Here is a 26,960-nt window from a genome sequence, read left to right as displayed (position 1 = left end):
TCGATTACCGAGAGACGCATTGCGCATTTTTACTTTTTTTACTTTTTTTACTTTTACAAAAGTCGTGAATAGTAAACCCTTTAAGTCGTATGTTTTGCTCTTTAAAATGTTGGTTATGATAGGCCTATTAAATTTTAAAAGATTCACTTTTGGTAAATATGTCCCATTGTGATGTGGTTTATGGATGACCTTATACAAAGCAATATTCAGATTCCTCACATTCATTGTTTTTGTGGCAATAGTTAACTTCTAGAAAGTTGAAATTTCCAGTTGAAGTTTCTCCCCCCCCCCCCCCCCATCCCCATCCCAGGAGTGTGACTAAAAATAGGTCAATATTCGAAGCAAACAGTGTCAAAATAATCACAATCCGATTTGAATTTTAATCAAATTGAGCTAAGTTGAGTGTCGGCGTCGGTGGTGTAAAGTTCAGCATGGTTGCCTTTCAAGCAGTCGATCCGGGTTCGATTCCCGTCTGACGTACTTCTTATTCATTTTTACACCAATTACCAACTAAGTATTTTATAGTAGATTTTAAATTACCTAAAAAACAACAACAAGCAAGAACCTTCACTCTATTATAACAAAGGCCTATAGTCCCAAAACGCCTTCCCTCAATTTCCCACCCCCCCCCCCTCCTCTCTGACCCATCCCATAATGTGACGTCATGCTGATGTTTACAACCCCACCTCTGCAGAAAATTATTTTCGTAATAAATTGATTTCTTTCTGAAATATAGTTGAGCTCCGACAAGATTGAGTAAATTATGATGCAGAATTTCTATAGTTTTTCAAAAATCGACCTACATATTGTTTCATACATTACTTTATAAGATGAGAAATTCTCCACCACCACCCCCCCCCCCCCCCTCCTCCCGCCATGAAATGTGACGTAGTTTCCTCACGACGTCAGTGCTCAAATATCAACGACTGATTATAATGTTGTATGTCTATAGCTACTGATTGGTTTTGGCGTAAGTCAGAGGGAGGCTGCTAATAAATATCGGCGTCGGTGGTGTAAAGGTCAGCATGGTTGCCTTCCAAGCAGTCGATCCGGGTTCGATTCCCGGCTGACGCAAGTTTAATTTTTAGTTTACTTTTTACAAAAGTCGAATGAAAAACGAAAAGTTTGAATGCTTCGGAATGGACAATGTAATAGGAAGTGCATTGAGATAAGGAGTAACTACATATTCTAATAGAATTGTGAATGTTTATTGTTTATAGCTATTGTTATATCGTTTATCACCGAGTGTTGTAGACTAATATTTTAATGAGTTTTGAAAATAAAATTATTATTATTTGTGCATGGAGCTGAAGAGCCGCAACTGCACAACAAAAGAGCCGGCCGCATGCGAGCCGCATTTGCCGAACCCTGGCTTAGTTTTTTGTCGCTTTTTGCTTGTAGATTAAAGAAAATTTTATAAGCTGATCCGTATTCCGCAGTGCAGTACTACAATGGAATAAAGTTTCTTTTAAATTATAGGAATAATAATGAAATAAAACAACAGGGTTTTGGTTTCGTATTTAGTCATATTATTTATTTATGTTAAAAACAAAAATAATCTAATTACTAAAAAGCAACTAAACATTTTTTTTAATAGAAAACAATACTAATAAACTCTATATAAGCATTGTTCTTCCCGAAATATTAATTAAAATAATAACGAGAATAAATTTCTAGCTTCCCTGTTGCAATGTTATCATTAAATATGGGAGATAATTGATCATTTAAAGTACTAGTTTGATAAGGAAAATATCATCTAGACTCAAGACAATTTACCTTGCATACATTGTTACATTATAAGGGTTAGAAAGGGGTGATATCTTATGGTCTGCTATTTTTTAGGCAATCATTGAAATTATTCGTTGTGTTGTCAGGAAAATATCGACACACTCACGTCAATTTACCCATCTTAGATTGTTACATCATAAAGGTTAGATAGGGAGATGTCTTATTGTCTCGTTCGCTGATATTTTGAGAAATCATTGACGTCCGTATCAGAAATTATTATAATTTAATTGCCTATATTTTTACTTTCAGGAAGGGGGGGGAGGAAGGGGGGGCGGGGAAGGAAGGGGGGGAGGGGGGGAGGGGGGGGGGGGGGGGGGAAGGAAGGGGGGAGGAAGGGGGGGGAGGGGGGGGGGGGGGGGAAGGAAGGGGGGGGGGGGGGAAGGAAGGGGGGGAAGGAAAGGGGGGGGGGTTATGGTCCTTAATGAGCTACTTAAAGTGTTTTAAAGAAATATTTTCAGTGTCAGCGTTGGTACTGTCGAATTCACAAATTATGAATTACTGAAAATTAGAAACAACTAAATAGCGGCGTATGTTATGCCGCGGGCCGGCTCGTAGTAAATATTTATTTTAAATTTTAATGATCGTAGGAAATATAATAGCATCAACATGCCAGTTATCACATAGACTGTAAGCCCCAAAGTTACCCCCCCCCCACACACACACACACACACGCCATAAAATGACGTCATACCTATGCTAACCATTCCTTTGCCAGCCCCGCCCCCCCCCAACTATATTTCTAAAATCGTAGCTTTTCTTTTTTTAAAATATCGATTGCTTTCTGAAATATTTGCTGAGCTGATTCAACACTAAGCACATCAATATGTTACACAATTCTATTACAGTTTACGAAAATAGTCTTTCAAAAAGGGAAATAAATGCTGAGATTAAGTTTGAAACATTACTTTCTACACCGTAAAAGTGGTCCTGACTCCCTGAACCCCCTCCCACCTCTACCACTGATCAGTGATCCACCCCCACCCCATCCCTCATTATTAATGTTTTTACGTCGGGTAGTGTCAATGGTTGGTTTTTTAGATTTTAAATTTTCAATGAATGTTTTATTTTACGAGATTCTATTCTACTAGGCATGCTGCCCAGCTTCGCTTAGGCTTTCAAAAACATTGAGAATTTGAATGCTTAATTAATTCGGGCACCCGACAACTTTGCTTCATATATTATAGAGATTAGCAAATTGCATAGATAAACAAAGATTTCCAAAGTAGTTGCTTACTTTATAGTCTAATAAAATACTTAAAAAAAACTTTTTAAAAAACCACGTTTTTCTTGTGGACTAAAAAGTAGAAAATAACTATTTACATACATTTGATGACAAAAAACGTGGGTACGTTCACCATCAAATTTCCCGACCCATCTGCCCGACCCACGTTTTTTGTCATCAAATGTATGTAAATAGTTATTTTCTACTTTTTAGTCCACAAGAAAAACGTGGTTTTTTAAAAAGTTTTTTTTAAGTATTTTATTTTCTCCTTTTTAGTCCGTTGCTACACATGAAAAACGTGGTTTTTAAAAAGTTTTTTATATAGTTTATTGTCTACTTTATCTAATCACTTGATTAAGTATGACTTGACTAAGTGTTTTTAAATACACGGACTAAAAAAATCTTGAGCGACCGATACGCTTTAAACAGAGAAATGGTGTAATTTACGTTGCTGGCGTGGAGATCTACTCACGAATCACGTGATCAAATCTCCCATAAACAAACAAATAAACGCGAAGCTGAGTTAAGGAAAAACGTGTTTATGTGTATTTTAGCATGCCCAGCGTACCAACCGTGTCACCGTTAACAATGTGTTACCGTGTCCGTTCTCCTTTTTAGTCCGTTGCTACACATAAAAAACGTGGTTTTTTAAAAAGTTTTTTTTAAGTATTTTATTTTCTCCTTTTTAGTCCGTTGCTACACATGAAAAACGTGGTTTTTAAAAAAGTGTTTATAAATACACGGACTAAAAATCTTGAGCGACCAGGATTCGAACCTGGGTTGTCGCGGCCACAACGCGAAGTACTAACCACTATACGATCACGGCCAGCGCGCTCACATCGATTGGGGCCGAAGTAATTGTGTCAATAGGCCTAAAGTCTTGTCGGTATCTTTAGAAATCATGTCCTCAATTTTATGGTCCTTGGGGCGTAATTAAATTAAGCTAATTACGGTCACTAATTGCTAGTTTTTATGATTGCATCTGAAATTGTTAGGCGAAAGTAGCATGCATGCCAAATTTCAGGTCTCTAGAGCAATCAGAAGTGGGCTAATTTTCGATGTCAATTTTAACAACAAACATCCAAACAAACAAACAAACGCGAAGCAGAGTTAAGATAAAAATAAAATACTTAAAAAAAACTTTTAAAAAAACCACGTTTTTCTTGTGGACTAAAAAGTAGAAAATAACTATTTACATACATTTGATGACAAAAAACGTGGGTACGTTCACCATCAAATTTCCCGACCCATCTGCCCGACCCACGTTTTTTGTCATCAAATGTATGTAAATAGTTATTTTCTACTTTTTAGTCCACAAGAAAAACGTGGTTTTTTTAAAAGTTTTTTTTAAGTATTTTATTTTCTCCTTTTTAGTCCGTTGCTACACATGAAAAACGTGGTTTTGAAAAAAAAGTTTTTTATATAGTTTATTTTCTACTTTATCTAATGACTTGATTAAGTATGACTTGACTAAGTGTTTATAAATACACGGACTAAAAATCTTGAGCGACCAGGATTCGAACCTGGGTTGTCGCGGCCACAACGCGAAGTACTAACAACTATACGATCACGGCCAGCGCGCTCACATCGATTGGGGCCGAAGTAACTGTGTCAATAGGCCTCCAGTCTTGTCGGTATCTTTAGAAATCATGTCCTCAATTTTATGGTCCTTAGGGTGTAATTAAATTAAGCTAATTACGGTATCTAATTGCTAGTTTTTATGATTGCATCTGAAATTGTTAGGCGAAAGTAGCCTGCATGCCAAATTTCAGATCTATAGAGCAATCAGAAGTGGGCTAATTTTCGATGTCAATTTTAACAACAAACACACGCGAAGCTGAGTTAATAAAAACGTGTTAAAATAGTTAAAAAAAACTTTTTAAAAAACCACGTTTTTCTTGTGGACTAAAAAGTATAAAATAACTATTTACATACATTTGATGACAAAAAACGTGGGTACGTTCACCATCAAATTTCCCGACCCATCTGCCCGACCCACGTTTTTTGTCATCAAATGTATGTAAATAGTTATTTTCTACTTTTTAGTCCACAAGAAAAACGTGGTTTTTTAAAAAGTTTTTTTTAAGTATTTTATTTTCTCCTTTTTAGTCCGTTGCTACACATGAAAAACGTGGTTTTTAAAAAAGTGTTTATAAATACACGGACTAAAAATCTTGAGCGACCAGGATTCGAACCTGGGTTGTCGCGGCCACAACGCGAAGTACTAACCACTATACGATCACGGCCAGCGCGCTCACATCGATTGGGGCCGAAGTAACTGTGTCAATAGGCCTAAAGTCTTGTCGGTATCTTTAGAAATCATGTCCTCAATTTTATGGTCCTTGGGGCGTAATTAAATTAAGCTAATTACGGTCACTAATTGCTAGTTTTTATGATTGCATCTGAAATTGTTAGGCGAAAGTAGCATGCATGCCAAATTTCAGGTCTCTAGAGCAATCAGAAGTGGGCTAATTTTCGATGTCAATTTTAACAACAAACATCCAAACAAACAAACAAACGCGAAGCTGAGTTAAGAAAAACGTTTTAAAAACGTTTTAATAAAATAGGAAGATTCACATATTAAAAAAAAAATTAGGTTTGACTTGGTGTGTCTCGATCCAGCACCACCAGTGAGGTATCAAGTACACTATCATCTGAGCTAATTAGGTACCTTTTAATATAAGGAGAATAAAAGAAGTGTTTAAACAAAATAACACGCGAATATGCCTATTTTTTCAAATGTATGTTTTTAACCAAAATTAGCCAGTTTCATTGCTAAACAAACAAAGATTTCTATAAAATATTTAAGTTCTAGAAAAGTTAATTATAGAAATTTATTTTTGGAATAGATTCTACAGTAGATAAGGTTTGCCCTTGGTCCGAAGAACAAACAAAAGCGGAGTAGGCAATTGTTGAGTCGGTCTTCAGTCGGTGTTTTGGACGGGGTGGTGGCTACTGACTCGCTGTCTCCTACATTAACTTGAGCTGCTTTTGATATTTGCTCCGGTTCTTTCTTCCTTTTGGTTGTTGATGTCAGCAAGATTGTTTGTTGTTGTGAGATTTGAGGGTCGGATGTTTCTTTCTATGGTGTCGATATCTGTGTGATGACTGCATACATGCTTGTTACTGGCTGTTGTGCTGCGTCGCCATGTTGTGGCTGATTAATTTGTTTTGTTTTGTTTTGTTAGGTGAGAGTTCCCAGTCTATGTCTTAGCTTTGCTTGAAATATTCATTTTACCTCGATGTTAGTGCATTTTTTAAAATAAAATCTGAATTTATTCATATTTCCCCACATAGTCGATATATAAATAGCCGTTTGCTACTAGTCTGTTTTCGTCTTCTGTTCTTTGTCTAGTCGTGTTAATTACAATAATTAAGTTAAGTGTGATTACTTTATTTCTTGTGGCTGTTTGATTGGTGGTTTTTAATATTTTCTCAAGTTTGCTTTGCTTTCTGTACTAATAAACAATCTAAATGAATGTGTTTCTCGGTTTCTTGTATATTTTGTCTGACGTTTGACATGTTATTTTAACATTTTGATTTTGACTTTGTATTTCGTAACACTGGTGTTGTATTAAAAATCAGTCTGTACGCTAATTCCCTTTCTTTTGGTGTAATGAGTTTATTATGTAGGTTTCTAAAATATGTATCTGTTATATTGTGTTCCCTGACCCAACTAATCCTGGTGTATAAGATTGTCGCTTGTTGTTTGATTAGGATGTCGTATATTTTGTGTGTCTTCCCCAATAATGCTTTTGTTTCTTTGGAATGTTGCTAGCGTTTCTTTATAAAAGCTGCCTATGTCATTTCCCCCATAGTGTAGTGTTGTGATGTTTAATTTTAGAATTATCTTTATGTTTAACCCTTTGTAGTATTGTGCTAGTGGATGATAATGTGGATCTATCCTTATTCTATCCAGATGTTTTAATCGGAAGGTGTTTATTTTAGTATGAATGTCGTGTAGCCTTATACCTCCATTTAATTTGTTTTGTATTAAGGTTTTGTTGCTAATGTTTCTAATCGTGTTTTTGAAAATGAATGATCTAATGTGTTTGTTTGTTTAATATTGTATTGTAGAGTACGTCGCTGCGAAAATTATTTTTGGAATGATGTATATGTTTACTAATGCAGTTGTGGCAAAGATGGTTGTATTGCAGTATTGGTATTTTTCCGGATTGAGAATTATTTTACTGTTGAGTATGGCCTAAGTTTCTTGGTCGTCTTTTGTGGGATTGCTGTTATAGGTTCTTCCATAAATCCTGAGTTTATCTGTTAATGTGTTGTAATTATCTTTAACTTTCCATTTTTTCCTTTCCGTTTAATTGAGGATTTAATTTTTTTTTTTAGATTTGATTAAAATAATTTGGCAATAGCAACATGGACACAGCTACAATTAAAGGCGTATCGTTTAATTTTAAATAATAATAATGTAACAAAACAATAGCTGTTTTGTTATCGTATATAGTCACGCTGTTTATTAATTTTTCAAAAAAATACTCTTATTATTGAATCAAACAACTAAGAATGTGTTTTGCTAATTTAAAAAATCCACTAATGAACTTTATATAAGCAATGTACTTCACGAAGTATTTAACAAAATATTAATGAGAACACATTTCTATTTTCCCTTTATCAATAAAGTCGTTGAATATGGGAGGTAATTAGCTTCTCATTAAAATTATTCTTTGTGTTGTCAGGGACATATCCCCTGCCCTAGACTCAAGACAGTTTACCCATCTCAGATCGTTACATCATAAGGGTTAGAAGGGGGTGATATCTTATGGTCTCGTTCGCAGATATTTTGAGAAATCTTTTACGTCCCTATCAGAAATTATTATAAGTTTATTGTCTATATTTTTATTTTCATTTTGTAACTAACACCGGCTTATATACGAGTATATGTTACGTACGTTTTTTAAATAGAATTTTTCTGTTTACCTATCAAAATATTGTTGATTTAAATTTTAAAACTAAGGGAAAAAAGCTACATTAGTTTTTACACTCAGTGCCTTATTTTTGTTTTACTTTTTTAGAATTATTGTTATGATAGGGTTATAACATTTTAAAATATTTACTTGTAGTTAATATTCCTCTTTAGATCAAACGATCTTTGGGCAGATAAAGTAGAGTTCATGTTTCTTGACATCGGCCTATGTAGGGATAATATGATCAGTACTATGCCTAGCCGCCTTTAGTTTCCATATCGTGAGTCAGGTACCCATCAGAGCTGGTTGGACTCAGGTGCTTTCCACTGACTTGTGACACCAAACAGTCAATCTTCAAATCAATCACCGTCGATTCAACCACTGTCCGATCAGAATTTTAAATAAATCTAAGTTGGTACGTGTATCGGCGTCGGTGGTGTAAAGGTCAGCATGGTTGCCTTCCAAGCAGTCGATCCGAGTTCAATTCCCGGATGACGCATGCTATTTTTCATACTTTACTTTTAAAAAAAAATCTATAATAGTTAATTTGAACTTTTAATGATTCAAAATAATAAACTAATATCCGCATACCTCACTGTTGATTCGGGTTCGATTCCCGGCTGACGCATGCTATTTTTTATATTTTACTATTTTTAAAACAAAATCTATAATAGTTAATTTGAACTTTTAATGATCCTAAAATAATAAACTAATGTCCGCATACCTCACTGTTGATACGTAGACCGAATGACCCAAACAACCATTCCCTACAATTCACATAAAATTAAGTCACACGTCAGCAAACAACTTCTCTCTTTCTCTTACTCAACCCCTCTCCCACAGACATACACACCCGGCTTTAAAAGTGCCAGTTTTTGTTTTCTTATTAATTATTGAATCGAATTATTTATGAAATATTGACGGTCTCAATGAGGTGTAAAACGATTTTAGCCCTTTTTACAAGACGTCTTCTATACTTGAAGCTGCGTATACGACAGGGTTAGGAATGTTCAATCCATTTTAAATACATCTTTGATCTATGCAATTAAAAAATTTGCGTCAGCCGAGAATCGAACCCGCATCGCCTGCTTAGAAGGCAAACCTACTGTTTAACATTAGTCTGGACTAAGGTGAACATTGGACATGGTCTAAGATAAAAATGGCAGGCTTTATTTTTTTCCCATAAAATTCCTCAGTAATAGGGTGGGTGAGGGTGAGGGGGGGGGGTCAGTGTTTCCAGTGGCACGCTGGAAGACAACTATTGTCATTGACAGACGAAAAAAAAAAACGATGATTTTGACAGACAAGCTGTAAAAAGCTAAATAAAATCAGTCTAATATTTAAATAAATGATGTAAAATTAAAATTATCTGTAGGTTGAACGTTCAACAAAACGTTATTGTTTTCTTGTAGGATAACCAATATTTTAAAATTTCCTTTATAGCATTTGGGAATCAACATTTTATCAAAAATCAATGCGTTAGCCAGGAATCGAAACTGGATCGACCCCACACTACCGTTTTGCCCTGATCAAAGGCAACACTTTGTCACCATATTCCAGCCCACCTCTTTCTCTCCCCCCACCCCACCGTCACCACCCCCACCCCCATTGTGGTGTGGTTTATGGATGACGTTACGCAAATCAATATTCAGATTCCTCAAATGCATTGTTTTAGTGTCAATAGTTGACTTCTAGAAAACTGATATTCCCAGTTGAATTTTCTCCCCCCCCTCACCCCCCGCTCTCAGGAACGTGACTACAAATAGGTTAAAATTTGGATCAATGACTGTCAAATTGTTGGCCAGGTATGAGCGTCGGTGGTGTAAAGGTCAGCATGGTTGCCTTCCAAGCAGTCGATCCGGGTTCGATTCCCGGCTGACGCAAGTTTATTTTTTTTTTTACGTTTACAAAAGACGTTAATAGTAATTTTTATTTTAAATTTTAATGATCCTAGGAAATATAATGCCATCAACATGCCCGTTATCACATAGACTGAAAGTCTCAAAGTTACCCCCCCCCCCCCACACACACACACACATTCCATAAAATGACGTCATACCTATGCTAATCACTCCTTGCCCCCCCCCCCCCTCCCCAACCATATTTCTAAAATCGCAGCTTTTCTTTTCTTAATATATCGATTTCTTTCTGAAATATTTGCTAAGCTGTTTCAACACTAAGCACATCAATAGGTTACACAATTCTATTACAGTTTACAAAAATAGTCTTTCAAAAATTGAAATATATGCTGTAATTCGGTTTAGTTCCAAACAATACTTTTTACAACGCAAAAGTGGTCCTGACACCTTTAACCCCCTCCAACCTCTACCACTGATCAGTGATCCACCCCCACCCCATCCCTCAGTATTATTGTTTTTACGTCGGGTAGTGTCAATGGTTGGTTTTTTAGAACTTGAAATTTTCAATAAAATTTTGTTCGCCCACGCCCCCCCCCCCCCCACCTACCCCGAAATGTGACGTAGTATATTGACGACGTAAATCTTCAAATCAATCACTGTCAAAGACTTATTAAAATGCTGTAGATCTGTATCTGCAGATTGGATTTTTAATAAATCTGAAGCAGTAATTATATCGGCGTCGGTGGTGTAAAGGTCAGCATGGTTACCTTTCAAGCAGTCGATCCGGGTTCGATTCCCAGCTAATTCTAATTTTGTTTTATTTATTTTTCTACCACCCCATCCCCATTGGTGTGATGTGGTGTTTGGGTGACCCCAAACAGGTCCATAGAAATCAACGTTTTTACGTCTGAAAGTATTAATGGTTAGTTTGCAAGAACTCGATATTTTCACTAATGTATTTACGACGTCATTGTTCAAATCAATCACTTAGTTAACTAAGTGAAGTTCTATTTCTAGTTGTTCAATGGCTGTAGTCGTACGTTCACTTCAGCTAGACGTCAAGGTGTGTGACGACAATTGAAGGTAAGAATACTCAATCACCGTCAGCAAATGATTAGAAGGCTGTATTCCCAAATTTGCGCATTAGAAATTATCTTTTCCCATAGTGTCGTGGTGTAAAGGTCAGCATGGGGTCTTCCAAGCAGTCGATCCGGGTTCGATTTCTCGGCTGACGAACTGTTTTTTAAATAAAATGTTTGATTACCAAAAAAAAATATGCTATATTGAGAAATGGGAAATTACATATCTTAGCGACATAAGCTTTAATTAAAAAGAGAAAGTTTGTTTAATTTCTTATTTTCATTGCATGCACAAGGTTTGTTATTAATTTACTAGTTATGTTAATAAAAAAAAGTGCGATTATTTAGTTGTGGCTGTTGACTTGTAGTCTTTTTATAGTGTTCCTCTCTTGCTGCTTTCCCACTAGAGCAAGTGTTGACAGCAAGAGTAGGTTTACGTGAACATATATGTACATACGAGCCGACCCGCGGCATAACATACGCCGCTATTTAGTTGTTTTGTTTTCTACTTTTCAGTAATTCATAATTTGTGAATTCGACAGTACCAACGCTGCCACTGTAAATATTTATTTAAAACACTATCAGTAGGTCGTTAAGGACGATACTACCCCCACCCTCCTCCTCCCCACCCCCTCCGTTAAAATAAACTCCACTTATTTATTCCTCCCCCCCCTACGTTTAAAATCGTTTCAAACTAAATTATCTGCCCCTAATAGTCGTCACTAAACCCGGCTCTGCTTGTAAACATTTAGCGTGAACCACAGCTCACCAGACCATGTAGGGGTGGGGGTGGTAGGGAGCGCGCTTACAGCTTGTTTGTTTTCTAGCGTCTCCCACAAGAGAATTATATATATAGATTATACGAGTTATATTATGTGGCTAATACAAAACGTCTAAAGTGGTTAGTTAACAGTGTTTTATATTTTCCATGTTGCTTGTTCTCTTACTTCTTTTCCTTCTGAGATATTTCTTTATACAAAAACGTCTAAGTTTAACCAGTAGCTAGTGTTTCTTTGTTTTTTACTGTTGAGCGTTCGTGTGGTGGTTTTCTGCATGCAGCCGCATACCCTCTAATGGGAGGGATGCGTTACAAATGTTGCAGTTGTACATTGTTTCGCTGGGGTGTTCTTCTTCCAAGTGTTTGAGTATATCCGTGTAGACTCTGTTCGAAGGACAAATTTCGGATTGTTTGTACTTTCAATGTATGCTGTTTTCGTGCACTTCCAAGATTGTTTTGAATCGCAGGGTGCAAAATTTGCATTATGTTTTGTCATGAATTAGTTTTGCGGGTTTTAGACTTTTTTTTTGTTTTACCTCTGTGTGACTGTTTTTGACTTGTAGTCTAAAGAAATTATCACCTTCTAATATATTCAAATTTGCCAATCACCTGGTTGGCGTATCGTGTTAATATATAAGGGTAAAAATGCAATAAAACAACGGGTTTTTGTTTCCATATGTAGTCACGTTGTTTATTAATTTTAAAAATTAAATACTCCAATTACTAAATCAAACAACCTAATTGCTTGTTGGTTAATACAGTAGACATTTATAAACATTATTTAAGCATCATACTTCCCGACGTACTAATTACTATATTAACGAGAATATATATCTATTTTCCCTTTAACACCGTTGTAAATCAATATGGGAGGTAATTGATTACACTTAGTTATGCAATAATTGAAATGATTCGCTATGTTGTCAGGAAAATATACTAAAGACAATTTACCTAGCTCATATTGTTACATCATAAGGGTTAGACGGGGGAGAAATCATTTACGTCTTTATCAGAAATTATTATAATTTTATTGCCTATATGTTTATATTCATTTTATAACAAAGACGGTTTATTTACGATTATATGTTATGTATGGTTTTTAAAAGACTTTTAATTATCAGGTATTTAATGTTGTAAAACATATTAGTCGACTTACGAATGTATAGAGTAAGTTGTCTTTGTATTAATTCTTATTGGGATTATTCTATATTTTAACAATGTTGACATTATACACGGAATATACAATTATGTTGTCTTGCATTTTTTAATAAAGATAGTTTCCAGGCTAAACTAATAATAGTACCAAATACGGGTTTAAACTTCATTTACATGCCATTCACTCCACAACCCGTACCAGTCTTAGTTGGTTTATGTTTTATCCAATAATTTGTCAAATTTTAGACCAGTCTAATTTTATCAGAAGCGTTAGACTGGAGTCCCCAGAGGAAGAGGAAAGTAGACAGGTCAAGGAAATCCTGGAGAAGGACAATAGAAGAGGCAAGGGTTGCCGGGCTTATAAAGAGGGCTGGCCAAAACAGAGTTCGGTGGAGACGTGTGACGTCAAACGAATATAATATTACTCAATCACTGTCATCAACGGATCCGAACGTTCTAGAATATATCTTTAGCCTTTTACATGAAGGCGTCGGTGGTGTAAAGGTTAAATTTTACAAAAACTTCTTTTTAAAAGCTGAGTAGTAAGTTTCAAAAATTATTTTTTAAAATAAAAAGTGGCTCTCACTTCCTGGACTCCACACTACCATTTAGCTCTGATCAATGGCAACACTTTGTCACTGTATTATACGCATCCTTCTTTCCACACCCTCCCCCCACCCTCATTGTGATCTGGTTTATGAATGACCTTACACAGATCAATATTCAGATTCCTCAAATTTATTGTTTTAGTGGTAATAGTTGACTTCTAGAATATTGAAATTTTAAGTTGAAGTTTCTCCCTCCCACCCCCACCCCCCTAGGACTGTGACTATAAATGGGTCAATATTCGAATCAATCACTGTCAAATTATTCACTATCAAATTTGAATGAAATTGATTACTAAATGGTATCGGCGTCGGTGGTGTAAAGGTCAGCATGGTTGCCTTCCAAGCAGTCGATCCGGGTTCGATTCCCGGCTGACGCAATTATATTTTTAATTTTTTACTTTATTTCTTGTTTTAGAAAAGTTGTTTTTTTTTTTTAAATCGTAATAGAAATTGATTAGAACACTTTATTTTGACAGAGTTTAGGCAGGATTTTGGAAAACATACCGATGTATTAAGAAAAATTCAACTGTAAATTTGAGGGCGTTTGAATGCTGAAGTGTGACGTCATTTTTTGTGACGGAGGCAGGTAAAAATCGTCCAAAAAGCTTAATGTCATTTATAGATGACATCTAAAAGAAATAAAAAATTTTATTATTCAATCACTATTAACAAATGATTATATGTCGATGTCGGTGGTGTAAAGGTCAGCATGGTTGCCTTCCAAGCAGTCGATCCGGGTTCGATTCCCGGCTGCCGCATGCATGTTTATTTTTAAAACAACGTCTTGTGATAAATCAAGTTTAAACTGTAACTATAAACCATTCCCCCCCTATTTGTTAAACCTTGGAGTTACACTTCACAAGTCTTGTGAGTGAAATAGACCAGTGAAGAATATGATTAGCCTTTCTAGAACTTGATGTTGAAAACTGAACAGTGAACAATGATTCTGTAATAAAAACAGTTTCTGATTTAATTTTTGTTATTGTTTATTAAGTACATAAAACATCGCGTACAAAACAACTCAAATCATGTTTAAAAAAACGTGTAATACTGTTTAGTTTAGAAAAATTAATATCTACGTACATCATTAACTATAACAAATGCAGTTTTCTGAACAAGTTTATCTTTTGCAATGTAGAGCAGTGGTTCTTAACCTGATTTCGATTGAACCCCTGGGGTTCGATGAGTGAGTCTCAGGGGTTCTGCGGAGGTCGAGACACACAACCGACTCACGATTGTAATGTGTCAATGCTGATCATAGAACTCTTATAAAGTGTTCGGTGAATGCATGAAACAGGTGGGGTTCGGTACCTCCAAAAAGGTTAAGAACCACTGTTCTAGAATGTGTATATTGATTAGAAGTTGATTAAATGTACTCAGGAGGTTATTGATGTAGGGTAATGATAGCTGTTTACTTTTATGCCACTTCGTTCAACATTTTTGTAATGTTTTGTATTTATGTCAAGTAAAAATAATACAAACTCGAGACTGTTGGGCTAGCAGTCAAGCGCTCTACCACCAAACCACGCCATCCCATTACATCAAGTGTAGCCATGTCCCTGATCATCATCATCATCATTAACAACATCAGCATCAGCATCATCATTCCTTTGGCCCCTTGTGGAAAATAGGGACACATTTACATCTCTCCATTTCACTCGGTTTTAGGGCGATTCCTCCAAGTTGGGTCCATGATATTTCGACTACTTCTGCTTCACTTACAACTGATCTTTTCGAACTACTCCATTAGTTTATACAAAGCTACTGTAATAAAACCTTCAACGGATACAACACATTTCTGTACAAATACATCTCACAACATGTGTGAGTCACTACATTCCTTAATAACATTGTATTTTATAACATTTAAATTAGCTCGCTCACTCTCCAAAAACAAATCTAACCCTTTCACCAATACCTAAACAGATTTTATATAATTATATACGCACTATGAGAAACACGTAACTGGCTTTGTAAACATTTTGACATATTATATAGGTCTATATCAGAATAAAAAAATACAGATGATCTGTAAACCAAAGCAACATTCCACCTTTACAAATCTTAAACTTAAAATCTCAAGAGTTATATATAAAATAAATAAATACATTTTCTAAAAGTAATTTCTAGGATTTCACAACTATAACATACAATGCATTATTTCTAAAAAAAAACAACATTATTTGGATTTCAGTTTTAAAATTTCAGCTACAAAAAAGCATTATTTATTTTATACATTTCTCTGATTTCAGTTTCAAAACTAGATCTATATCCTTCTCGGCATTATTCTTAATAATTCATTTCTGACAAAGGTCACAAGCAAAAATTTCACCACTATTTTCCTGAACGCAATTTCACGATACATACATTTTATAAAAAATTAACTGCGCCAAATAACACAGAACATTCAACATCAAGTGTCTCTGTGAAGTTTGGTGTAACAAATTTTGTGTGCAATGTATATAATTATTGAGACAATTTTATTTTGAATAAAAATCACAACTTGAGATTTTAAAAGACCGTTTTTGTAATTGAGAAAAATATATCGTCAGTCATTCACAATGGATGTTTTCATTTAACGTTGCTAGTAAACTTGAAAAATCTGAATAAAAGCTTTCTGTTTATTTCAGAGTTTAAACAAACAAAAAAATATTTATGTTTATTATTTAGGTGCTTATTTATTATTTTATTGCAAATAAATAAAAATAATCGATGTACATTATAAATCAAATGTTTATTGTAAGTTTATACATTAATTTATTTAATAAAAGCTCCTCTGAACATATCTTTAAAGGTAATTGCAAAGTAGTGAGGATATGAGAAATATGACAGTGACGTTAGATTTGTTTTAACAACCTGTTGCATTACAATATTGTTGTAACCGAGTAAAATGTAAAAAACATAAAACAACGAAAGGTAACCAAAAAAAATCAACATTGCATTGCAAAAAGAAATAACAGACCGAAATTTGTAAAAACAAAAATGTAAATCAACATGATGTAAGGCAAGTTTAATTCATCAAATCAAAATGGAAAAAAAAAATTAACTTAAAAACAATTGTGCATTACCATGGTAATTTAGCTGAGCAAAAAGATGACATAAAATAACATAACATGATTATTACAAAAATTCTTGTAACAGAGATCGATGCAATGTTATCGTTAATAACATGTACAAAGGAATTTTACGCACAAAGAGGTCATTGTGTATGGGTGACACATGTTGGGCGCAAAAATAATTAGCAATTAAGCTTTAAAATGATAAGCTCTTTGTTAAAATAATTGTTAAAATAAAATAAAAATGATGGAATATTGATCTTTATGAACACAAATTATATTTCTAATAAAACAAGGCTTTGTACATGAAATGGCACTGTTGGTTTAGCCCTACGACTATAAGAGATATTATTCAACACCTAAAAACATTTTACATGCTGAAAACTGTAAAAAGACAGATTATTTTCTAGGTGGCAATTAGATATTTAAAAAGAAAGTATTTTTCAAAATAAAAATTAAAAGGCCAAAAAATTAGTTTGTTCTTTTCAAAGGGAGAAAATATATTTTAAATCGAAAATTGAAATTTTTAAAATTTCTGAACACCATGTAAAAATGAAAATATCTGATAAACACAGGAGAAACTGACACTAGCCTTTTCTACATAATGAACCAAAAGTTGTGGTATGGCTAACCCAAAAGTGCTCACATAATATCATCAGAATAAAGGCTCAATGTGTGAATGAGTTTACAAACCAACAAAATAACAAAGAATTATTTAAAATTTCTCAACAATTCAAATGCAAAGCTAAATTTTCTTACCGTTTAAATTCCTAAAAAATTCCATAAATTAAAAAATACCATTTAAATACTACAAAAAATTTTGTTTTACAATATTAAAAACTCATGAACTCACATGTCGTTGTAAATACTGTTTATCTTAAATAAGATTTATTTTTTATGAGGCCAAAAAGGAAAATTGTTAATTTTTTTCATCATAAATTGAATACCACCAACAACATTAAATTAATTAAAAAGGTATTAATACGTCAGTAATCTATACTTCATTTTAAAAAAAATAATGCATCAACACATTTTTAAAAAAAAGATAACTCTGTTCTTTCTTCATCACAACCAGACAACTCTTGTTGTTTATATTTGGTAGTTTAATTTATTTGGCATGAGAGAGGATCATTCACAAAATCCAAGTCATAATGTAATGTTCTGTCAACACTCACTATTAAACAGCATGTGCATAGAGACGCAGCTGTTGTTGAATGGGACTAATCAAACCTGGTACACAACTGCTGTATCTACTGTACGGTCTCATGGGGTAGCAACATAGGTGGTGGTGCAGCCAAATCTGGTGCATCATAAATAGTATAGACAGTGTGTGATTGTGTGTGTGTGGGGGGGGGGGGTGGATAAACTTGATAGTTTATCCCAACCTGTATGAATGTAGGTATGGCACAACCTATTCCACTGTGCAAAAATTATAAATGGTAACATGTATCAAAATCTATTCCATTCTGCACCAAATTGTATAACATTTAACATCTATTCAACTGGGGCACCAAATTGTGCAACTTATAAATTTTATTCAACTGAGCATCAAATTGTGCTACATTTAAAATCTATTTCATTCTGCACTAAATTGTGCAACATTTCAAATCTATTGCACTGGGCATCACATTGTGCAACAATCAAGGTTTATTTAACTTGGGCACCAAATTGTGCACCTATTTCACAACCTTAACTCTATTCTTGTCAGATATTTGTGTTAAAAATAAAAAGTATGTTAGTGTATTGCCCACCATGTTAGCACTGAAACATATCATCCTCATATAAAAACAGGAACATTCAGTCTTCATCAGGTATTGTTTTAACTGTGTTAAAGCTGAAGTGTGTAAAAAAAATACAATTGCACACATCAAATATTTAACGAGGTTACATATTGGTGTAAAAATTCATCTTAATGTAACAGTAAATTTACATAAATTCAACCAAATATATGAAAAACAAGATAACAAAAAATAATGAAATATTGAACTAAACTACATTGGATATAATACATTACTATTTTTATTTTGTTATATTTTTTTTGTATTTTAATTTGAAGACCTTATATAACTGTTAATGCTAAGTTGAGCATTTTATCTTTGAATGAAATAAATGGAAGGCATTAAAGTTAAACAAGATAACTATGGATGAAGTATCACAACAAGTGTTGCAACTTGAGCATTTTTAAAAAAAATGTACTGATTATCAAATCCTGTAGACACAACATAAAGAATGTTTTTTTTTTTCACTATACCTACATACCATATATTTTAGATCTATTGCTACTAAAGAGGTATTCTACCAACAAGATCTACTGCACTAATAATTCACAACCATCAAACTATTTTTCTTTAAGACTGAGGTGAATTACAGGTGAACACAGATATACAACAATCTAAAGGCGTCTACTATTGCACATTAATTAAAAAAAATTTTTTTATACAGAATATGTCGAATGTACGAAAGGTAGCTCAACCGGTCATTTCTCTGAGGTCAAGGTCACTGAACATCATGTAGCTGGTGAGCAGAGGGGGCAGCTGGAGGCGTGAGATCTTGCTGCTGACCGACAGGCCGCTGCCCAGAGTTTTGCGGATCCTGCGCCGGCAGAGCCGCAGCAGGCTCTGTGGCTTGAAGAGGGTCTCGCTCATTATCTCCGCCATGCTCAGGTCCTCCATCTGCAGCATGGCGTAGAAGATGTTCATGTTCCTCAAGATGGTCGCCCCTTCTTCAGCGTAGGCGGCAACCAGCCACTGTACCAAGGTGGGGTTTTCTTTGTGAACGGAGTGGATTATGGGAGAACATGGGCTGCAGTGCGAGGCGTACGATTCATTCTGTTTGCTGAAGTCGCTGTTGCTTTGCAGGAGGAGTTTGACTACGGGGAAGTTTGCGTTGTCGACGGCGTACCATAAAGGGAGAGCATTCACATGGTCTACAGAGTTAGGGTTAGCCCCGCAGGCTAACATCTTTTTAATTATAAACCTGTCGAGATCCCTCGACACGGCTTCGTTGAGCGCGGTGAATTTTTCTCCCGGTAATTTCTCTAACGAGCAACCGTGGTTGAGGAAATATAAAATTGTCGGCAGACGGAAGTTGCGAACGGCGCTGATGAACGGAGTGACGCCTTCGGTGTTGCGGATATCCACGCTGATGCCGTGTTTGATGAGCAGCTCACAGCACTCGATGCTCCCCCCCTCCGCGGCCAGGTGGAGGATGGACAGGTCTTGCGAGGTCCAGTGATGAAGGTCAGCCTTGTTGTTGATGAACAGCCTCAAAGTCTAAAACAACAAGATTGGAAAAGTTTATTAATTATAACAAAATCTAAATTAATTTACTTCTTTGTAAAAAAAATTTTTAACTTTGTTTTTAAAAACAGAATCAATCAGCAGATATAGATTTTTTTTATAATGGAATTAGTGTTACACAACAGAGTTTAGAACTAAATTTCAGTATTATAAGGCAGAACCAGGGAGTTGCTTAATTTATAAAATAGAAAATTATCACTTGTTGCCGATGTTCTGTACTTAACTTAGACATGCTTGAAAAAAATATTAAATACACATAACCATGTGTGAAGAGTTGTTAAATATTTAACAAAAATATTTCCTAGCTCCTCCCAATTGGGTATAAGAGCAAGTACATTGAAATTTGGCTTTACACCAGCTATAAATTTATCTGACTAGTGATATTTTCCAATAAAAAAAACAAAAACCAAAAGTCATTCATATGACAGTCAAAATAATGAAATGAAAATTCTTTAAATAATTATTTCTAACTAATTAACATCAGCTTTTACACATGAAATAAAAATACAACCAGTATTAATCAGCATCATACATAAGATCAAATGACCAGACAATATACCTCAACATTGCCTTTGGCCGCAGCTAACATGGCTGCTGAACATCTCTCAGAGTCCAAGCTCTCCATGAAAGCCCCGGAGTCAATCAGCTTCTTACAGCACTCAGTGTATCCACGCTCAGCTGCGTAGTGCAGGGCTGTGCGCCGGTTGTAAGCAGCCATGTTGACGTTGCACCTGGCGTCAAGCATCAGCTGGAGGACCTTGACCCGCCCCTCCAGGGTGGCCATCATCAGGGGGGTGAAGCGCCGGATGTCCTGGGCATCTATTTCAGCTCCATGGTGCAACAACACCTGACAGAGAACACACTTGACGATAAATCTGACACACTTGATGATAAATCTGACACACCTGACAATAAATCTGACACACCTAATGATAAATCTGACATACTTGATGATAAATCTGACACACCGGATGATAAATCTGACAAACTTGATAAATCTGACACACTTGACAATAAATCTGACACACCTAATGATAAATCTGACACACTTGACAATAAATCTGACACACTTGATGATAAATCTGACACACCTGACAATAAATCTGACACACCTAATGATAAATCTGACATACTTGATGATAAATCTGACACACCGGATGATAAATCTGACAAACTTGATAAATCTGACACACTTGACAATAAATCTGACACACCTAATGATAAATCTGACACACTTGACAATAAATCTGACACACCTAATGATAAATCTGACATACTTGATGATAAATCTGACACACCGGATGATAAATCTGACACACTTGATGATAAATCTGACACACCGGATGATAAATCTGACACTTGATGATAAATCTGACACACTTGACAATAAATCTGACACACTTGACAATAAATCTGACACACTTGACAATAAATCTGACACACTTGACAATAAATCTGACACACTTGACAATAAATGACACACCTGATGATAAATCTGACACACTTGATGATAAATCTGACACACCTGATGATAAATCTGACACACTTGATGATAAATCTGACACACTTGATGATAAATCTGACACACTTGATGATAAATCTGACACACTTGATGATAAATCTGACACACTTGATGATAAATCTGACACACTTGATGATAAATCAAACACACTTGATAAATAAACAATAAATCTAACATGCTTAATATGGGCATCAGAGGACTTTAGTCTTGTAAAAAATAAAGGGGACAGTATGGTTGGGAGGGTGAGTATATGCTTGCTAACCCAAAAGTCCTGAATTCAGACCCCATGGTCATTAGCTGGGGAAAGCAACCCTTCATGGGGAAAAAACTCCGAAAACAAACAACTGCTGCCTTAAAGATGATCATGAGTAAACTAAGGATATGAAAAAAAACCAGACTGAAGTCAAGAGTCAACAGAGCATAAAATGTTGACATGTAATATTTGTGTTGGAGGAAGTTCCCTTCAATATTAGAATTAAGAATACAAATCTAATTACCAATCTAAAATCATTGCTGAATTATGTCACATAACATGTTGAAATGCTATTAGCAAGGAAATGCAAAATCACAAATGAGGTGGGATTAACATGATGCATTAACCAACTAACAACATCACCAGACAGACACTAGATTGAAATCCCTAAGAAAAGAAGAAAGTAGGTAGGCCAAAACAAACTTGGGAAAGGCCAATGAAGCAGATGCAGCCGGAATGTTGTGAAGAAATCGCCAAAAGTGGAGTACAATGGAGAAGTGTGGTTGCGTCCATATAATCCACAAGGGATCTACAGGAATGATGATTATATAATACTAAACAACATTGGAGGAAATCCCCTTTAACACCCAGATTTACCTTGCAACATGCAGTCCAACCTTCCTTGGCAGCATAGTGCAGGGCGGTTGTCCCACTATGGCTGACCCGGTTGACATCAGCCCCTTGTGCCAGGAACAACAGAACAAGGTTAATGTGACCTTTCTCAGCTGCCCTGATCAAAGGGGTGTTACCAAAGGTGTCTTCATCTTCTAATCCAGCTGGCAAATAAAATTTGACACAGGTATGTACCTTCTAGACCAAAGTTTGTGGATGTAAAATCAACTCTTAAATGGCTAACAATTTTAAAAATGGATTTTTAAAAATTCTGATAATATATTTGTTTTTTGAGCTGTGCAAATCAAGTGTATTTTTCCCAAGTCAAGATCAGTCTCAAAAAGTAGATTCCAATTGACTGACCAATATGCTATTTTTGTCATATAAACATTAATCAGTGTATTGTTTTTTTTTTTATTCCCATTGATTGGTAACTACAGGATTTCTGGAAGATCTTCCAAATATACCTCTTGTTATAAGTACCATTAGCCATCATTCCCACAAACTACTATGGACCATCATTCCCACAACTACCATTGACCATCATTCCCACAACTACCATTGACCATCATTCCCACAACTACCATTAACCATCTTCCCACAACTACCATTGACCATCATTCACACATACTACCATTGACCATCTTCCCACAACTACCACTGACCATCATTTACACATACTACCATTAACCATCTTCCTACAACTACCATTGACCATCATTCCCACAACTACCATTAACCATCTTCCCACAACTACCATTGACCATCATTCACACATATTACCATTAACCATCTTCCCACAACTACTATTAACCATCATTCCCAGAACTACCATTAACCATCTTCCCAACACTACCATTGACCATCATTCCCATAAACTACCTTTTGCTGTGATGAGATATGAACAGATCTCATAGTGGCCTTGTTCCGTGGCCTCATGTAGAGCCGAGCACTCATGGTATCCCCTACGGTTGATGGAGGCGTGGTGGTCCAGCAAAAGCTTCACCACTGGCAGGTGACCATGCTCAGATGCTACAATCAAGGGTGTGTTGTCCTTTTCGTTCCGTATGTTGACGTTGGCCCCTGCCGCAATCAGCGTGCTACAGATTTCTATGTTCCCTATGAATAAATACTTATTTTTTTTTAAAAGGTAAGATTTGAAATAACATAATAAAATGGTTTAACTAATACAAAACCATTGGGTACAGTCCTAACATTACGCATCAACATAAAAAAAAAAATTTTAAATAATCAAGAAATTGGCAACTTTTTTTGAGTAAGAACAATACATTTACATTTTTAAATCAGTTCCAATAAAGAAATATTAACAGAATTTCTTTCATCCAATTGCTAGACTGCTAATACAAAAGTCTCAAGTTCAACCAAGGTTCAAGTCAGTAGAACATCTCTAAGTCCAACCAGCTCTGATAGGTAGACATCAGTGAAAGGAGTCGGCTGGGCATAGTGCTGACCACACTATCTTTTTATATGCTGAGGTAAAAAAAAACAGGTGAACTTGCCCCATGAACCGTCACTTTCAAAACTTATTTTTACTTCATATATTTTCAAAGTTTATGTAATATTAAAACAACCAAACCTATTTCCCATCTTTTTCCTGTAATACATTTTTAAACTAATGAAAAGAGCTGATTTATACATTTAAAGAGTTACAGGTGTACCTGCTGTGCTAGTCTGAATAAAAAAATCAGTGAGGGTCTCCATAAACATGCCATTAGTTGTACACATAAACAGTAATTTCTAATAATTATTGGATAAACATTATCCAGTTTTAATTTTCTAAGAATAATTAATTATGAATTTACAAATAACAATATCCCAAAATGTTAGGAAAATAAAAAAGCTATTTTTTTCTCCAATGAAAATGAAGTAGCAAGAAAATGAATAATAAAAAAAAAAACTTCTTTCCTGTAGAGCCAGAGTTGCTAAATTATATTTTAATATTTTGTCCAAAATAACCATAACTTAAAAATATAAACCTGATGTTTCTGTACTAGTGCATCAATCAAACTGTTTATCCATGCATAGGCTCATGGCCTATATTCTCAATATCAGCCATTGGCTTATAAGCCAATCTTTACCTGATTATAATACAATACTTACTAGGCTTCACAGAAAAGTAATCATTGTAATTCACAAGTTTAGTGCAGTGGTTCTTAACCTTTTGAAAGGTACAACACATCACCATTCATATGCACATTTACTGAGCCCTTCTTAATAGTTCTATTGTCCAAAATGACAATATCTAATTGTGAACTATATGACATCGGGTGTGTGTCTTGAACTACGTCGAACCCCTGAGACTGACTCACCAAACCCTGATCGAACCCAGGTTAAGAACCACTGTTTTAGTTATAACTGTGCAGAAGAACTGCTAAGGGAGAGTGGATACCTTGTTTAGCAGCTAAGTGAAGCGCTGAGTTTCCGTCAAGGCCACCTAATATATCTATCTGGCATTCCCAGGTTACTAAGAGTTTGGTTATTTCCAAGCTACTGGCTGACACAGCATGCATCAAAGGTGTCAATCTATTACTGTCTGCACAATCTGAGGGTCCAGACAAAGAAACAAGGAAGAGCAATCTAAAAGTCTACAGTGAAGATGACAACAAATGGGAAAGTTATGATTTTTTTTTATAATGGAATGTTTTACAACATGGAGCAATCAACACATTACTAGGTAGTTCAAGTAATTTTTTTTACAAAGTTTAGATTAAATAGATCGAGTGTGTAAGACAGTCAGATGATTATAATAAAAAAATGGTGTATATAAAAATTCAAGTTAGTGTACTTATTTATCTTACTATAAAATGGGTTGTTATGTAAATTTTAATATGAATACGTTCAATATTTTTTGGCAAAATAATAAGTCAAAATGTAATTTTTTTACACACATTTGTATATTGAATACCATAAGACATAATGCCTATGTTGGTGAAACTAAAGTACAACATATACTAGCAAATTAAGCACTATTTTAATATAACCATTTTGACTCAGAGAATTCACACTCAATATAACCCTTTGAACCCTGCTGAAGAAATCCACTAATTAAAACTTCAGTAGGGGTCAGTGTGGTCGATTCGGTAAAGCTCATGGTTGCTAAACCGAAAAGTCTCGAGTTCAAACCCTCGGGCAGACTCATTAGCTGGGGACAGCTACTCTTCTTCAAATATCAAACAACTGCTACCTTGTAGTTTGTTTTTGGTTGGACAAAGGCTATGGAAGCAAATCCAAAAAGCAAAGCAGGTTGAAATCAGAGTCAATGACCTCAACAGTGCATAACCAGTTGACATGTATACTTAATTGTGTTGGATGGGATCCCTTCCAACACTAAAATTAAGAACAAAGAAGAACTAGAAGAAACCTCAATCATACAGATATTTTGGTCATGCTGATATTGTCTGACCAAATCCTGATGGCAGCATGAGAGGGTTGCAAAGATACAGCTGTACATTACATGTATGATTTATTTTTAAAACTAATAATGTGGGCATGTCAACATTCAGTATGCACACCCTCCACATATCACAGATAACTCAGCTCTTACACATCTCCTCCATCCTGCTCAATACAGTTCTTGATTTGGTGTTTATCAATACCTGTCAATGCTATGTCTTAATTTTTACAAGTTCAAAATAAACGTCCATAAGTTTGCAAAGGTAAAATGTTTTTAAAGTTTACAGAAAATCAGGTTTTGTAAGCTGAGCACTACAGGTCACCAGAATAGATTTAGTTAGTGAGATACCACTGTATGCCTCCATTTCTAATCAAAACATTCTACTTAAAACTATAAGAATACCCATAAAATTAAAAGCTACTGACGAAAATGCTTTAACAATCAGGGTTCAAAGGGTTATTGTACTTGTGTTAATGAAAAGCAGAAAATAACATATTTTATTAGTAACAAAAAATTATTATAGGATTCTTTTACCCTTGTCCACACCAAAATTAAGTAAAATGGCAACACAATTTTCTGCACAGTAGTCACATGATTTACAAAGGAGAGCCTCTAAGATGTCCTGATTCAATCCTTGATTGATGTGGTTGTTTAGAAACAGGTAATCATCACGTTTAATTGCCTCCTCCATTTTTTCTTATCTATTTAAATATATGTAAAAACCATATTTTTTAATCAGTCAACTTTTGCATTTTCATTCAGTTACTTTGTATAGGCCCTAGGCCTATTTATTTTTAGGTTTTCTATTTTTAACACTAACTAGATCTAATAACTATAGTAATTGCAACACTTAGGCCTAGATGTTTTTTGTACAAAACCCTTACTTTTTTTTACTAATCTAATTTCTGGGCATAAGCCCCTCTCCACATTTTATGGCAAAATTCCAACCCTCCCCCCCCCCCCCCAGAGTGCAACCAAATTTTATCTAAAGAACTTAAAGCGTATTTTTAAAAACTATGCTACCGCTGAATCCAGAAAAACCTATATACTATTATTAATTATAATAATATTGAGAAGGATTTAACCAACCAGTACCTGTGCCCAAAAAAAATATAATTTGTCAATTTTCGTCCAGGATAATCTTGTCCAGTAGCCTACCACTACCTAGTTTGCAATTTTTTAAATTTTTTTTTTAAAATTTGGCTCTTAATAAAATAATAATATTATAATTACAGTTAAATAAAGTCTAAGTCAGCATCAACAACATTACATTGCGTGCATTCTTAAACCGAAATAAAACGCCGAAGAGCCGTCGAAGGCCGTAGGCAGAGAAACTACTGAGTCGTGACTACTCTTCAAACTTCAAACTAGATTCAAGATTCCAGATCT

At 35.1% G+C, this 26,960-nt stretch overlaps 1 protein-coding gene and 3 non-coding genes across 4 annotated transcripts; 3 read left to right on the top strand and 1 right to left on the bottom strand.

The window, feature by feature from the left end:
- The first annotated feature begins 1,002 nt into the window (after positions 1-1,002).
- Trnag-ucc (transfer RNA glycine (anticodon UCC)) lies at positions 1,003-1,074 on the top strand. Its single transcript has one exon. It is a non-coding gene; the product is annotated as a tRNA-Gly (tRNA).
- An 8,672-nt stretch (positions 1,075-9,746) lies between these two features.
- On the top strand, positions 9,747-9,818 carry Trnag-ucc (transfer RNA glycine (anticodon UCC)). Its single transcript has one exon. It is a non-coding gene; the product is annotated as a tRNA-Gly (tRNA).
- Positions 9,819-13,719: 3,901 nt separating this feature from the next.
- On the top strand, positions 13,720-13,791 carry Trnag-ucc (transfer RNA glycine (anticodon UCC)). Its single transcript has one exon. It is a non-coding gene; the product is annotated as a tRNA-Gly (tRNA).
- Positions 13,792-17,958: 4,167 nt separating this feature from the next.
- Positions 17,959-26,765, bottom strand: LOC131952214 (ankyrin repeat and KH domain-containing protein 1). Its single transcript, XM_059314785.1, has 7 exons — positions 26,667-26,765; positions 26,106-26,272; positions 24,567-24,719; positions 23,039-23,275; positions 22,142-22,320; positions 20,329-20,616; positions 17,959-19,742 (listed from the first exon to the last, which is right to left on the bottom strand). Exons 2-7 carry the CDS (start codon positions 26,260-26,262, stop codon positions 18,939-18,941), a joined length of 1,818 nt encoding a protein of 605 aa, XP_059170768.1. The 5' UTR covers positions 26,263-26,272; positions 26,667-26,765; the 3' UTR covers positions 17,959-18,938.
- Positions 26,766-26,960: the final 195 nt, after the last annotated feature.

Source organism: Physella acuta, unplaced genomic scaffold (genome assembly GCF_028476545.2).
Source record: "Physella acuta isolate Inbredline_101_S28 unplaced genomic scaffold, ASM2847654v3 ptg000860l, whole genome shotgun sequence".
In the NCBI taxonomy this organism is placed as follows: Eukaryota; Metazoa; Mollusca; class Gastropoda; family Physidae; genus Physella; species Physella acuta.
Note: the sequence above shows the minus strand (reverse complement) of the source record. Positions and strands in the feature narration are given on the sequence as shown.

Excerpts from the sequence above, each read along its gene's own strand:
- LOC131952214 (XM_059314785.1), bottom strand. The coding sequence starts at position 26,262 with ATGGAGGAGGCAATTAAACGTGATGATTACCTGTTTCTAAACAACCAC. Across the intron at positions 23,276-24,566 it reads TCACTTAGCTGCTAAACAAG|GGAACATAGAAATCTGTAGC; the intron begins GTATCCACTCTC and ends ATTTATTCATAG. Across the intron at positions 20,617-22,141 it reads GTTGGACTGCATGTTGCAAG|GTGTTGTTGCACCATGGAGC; the intron begins GTAAATCTGGGT and ends GTTCTCTGTCAG.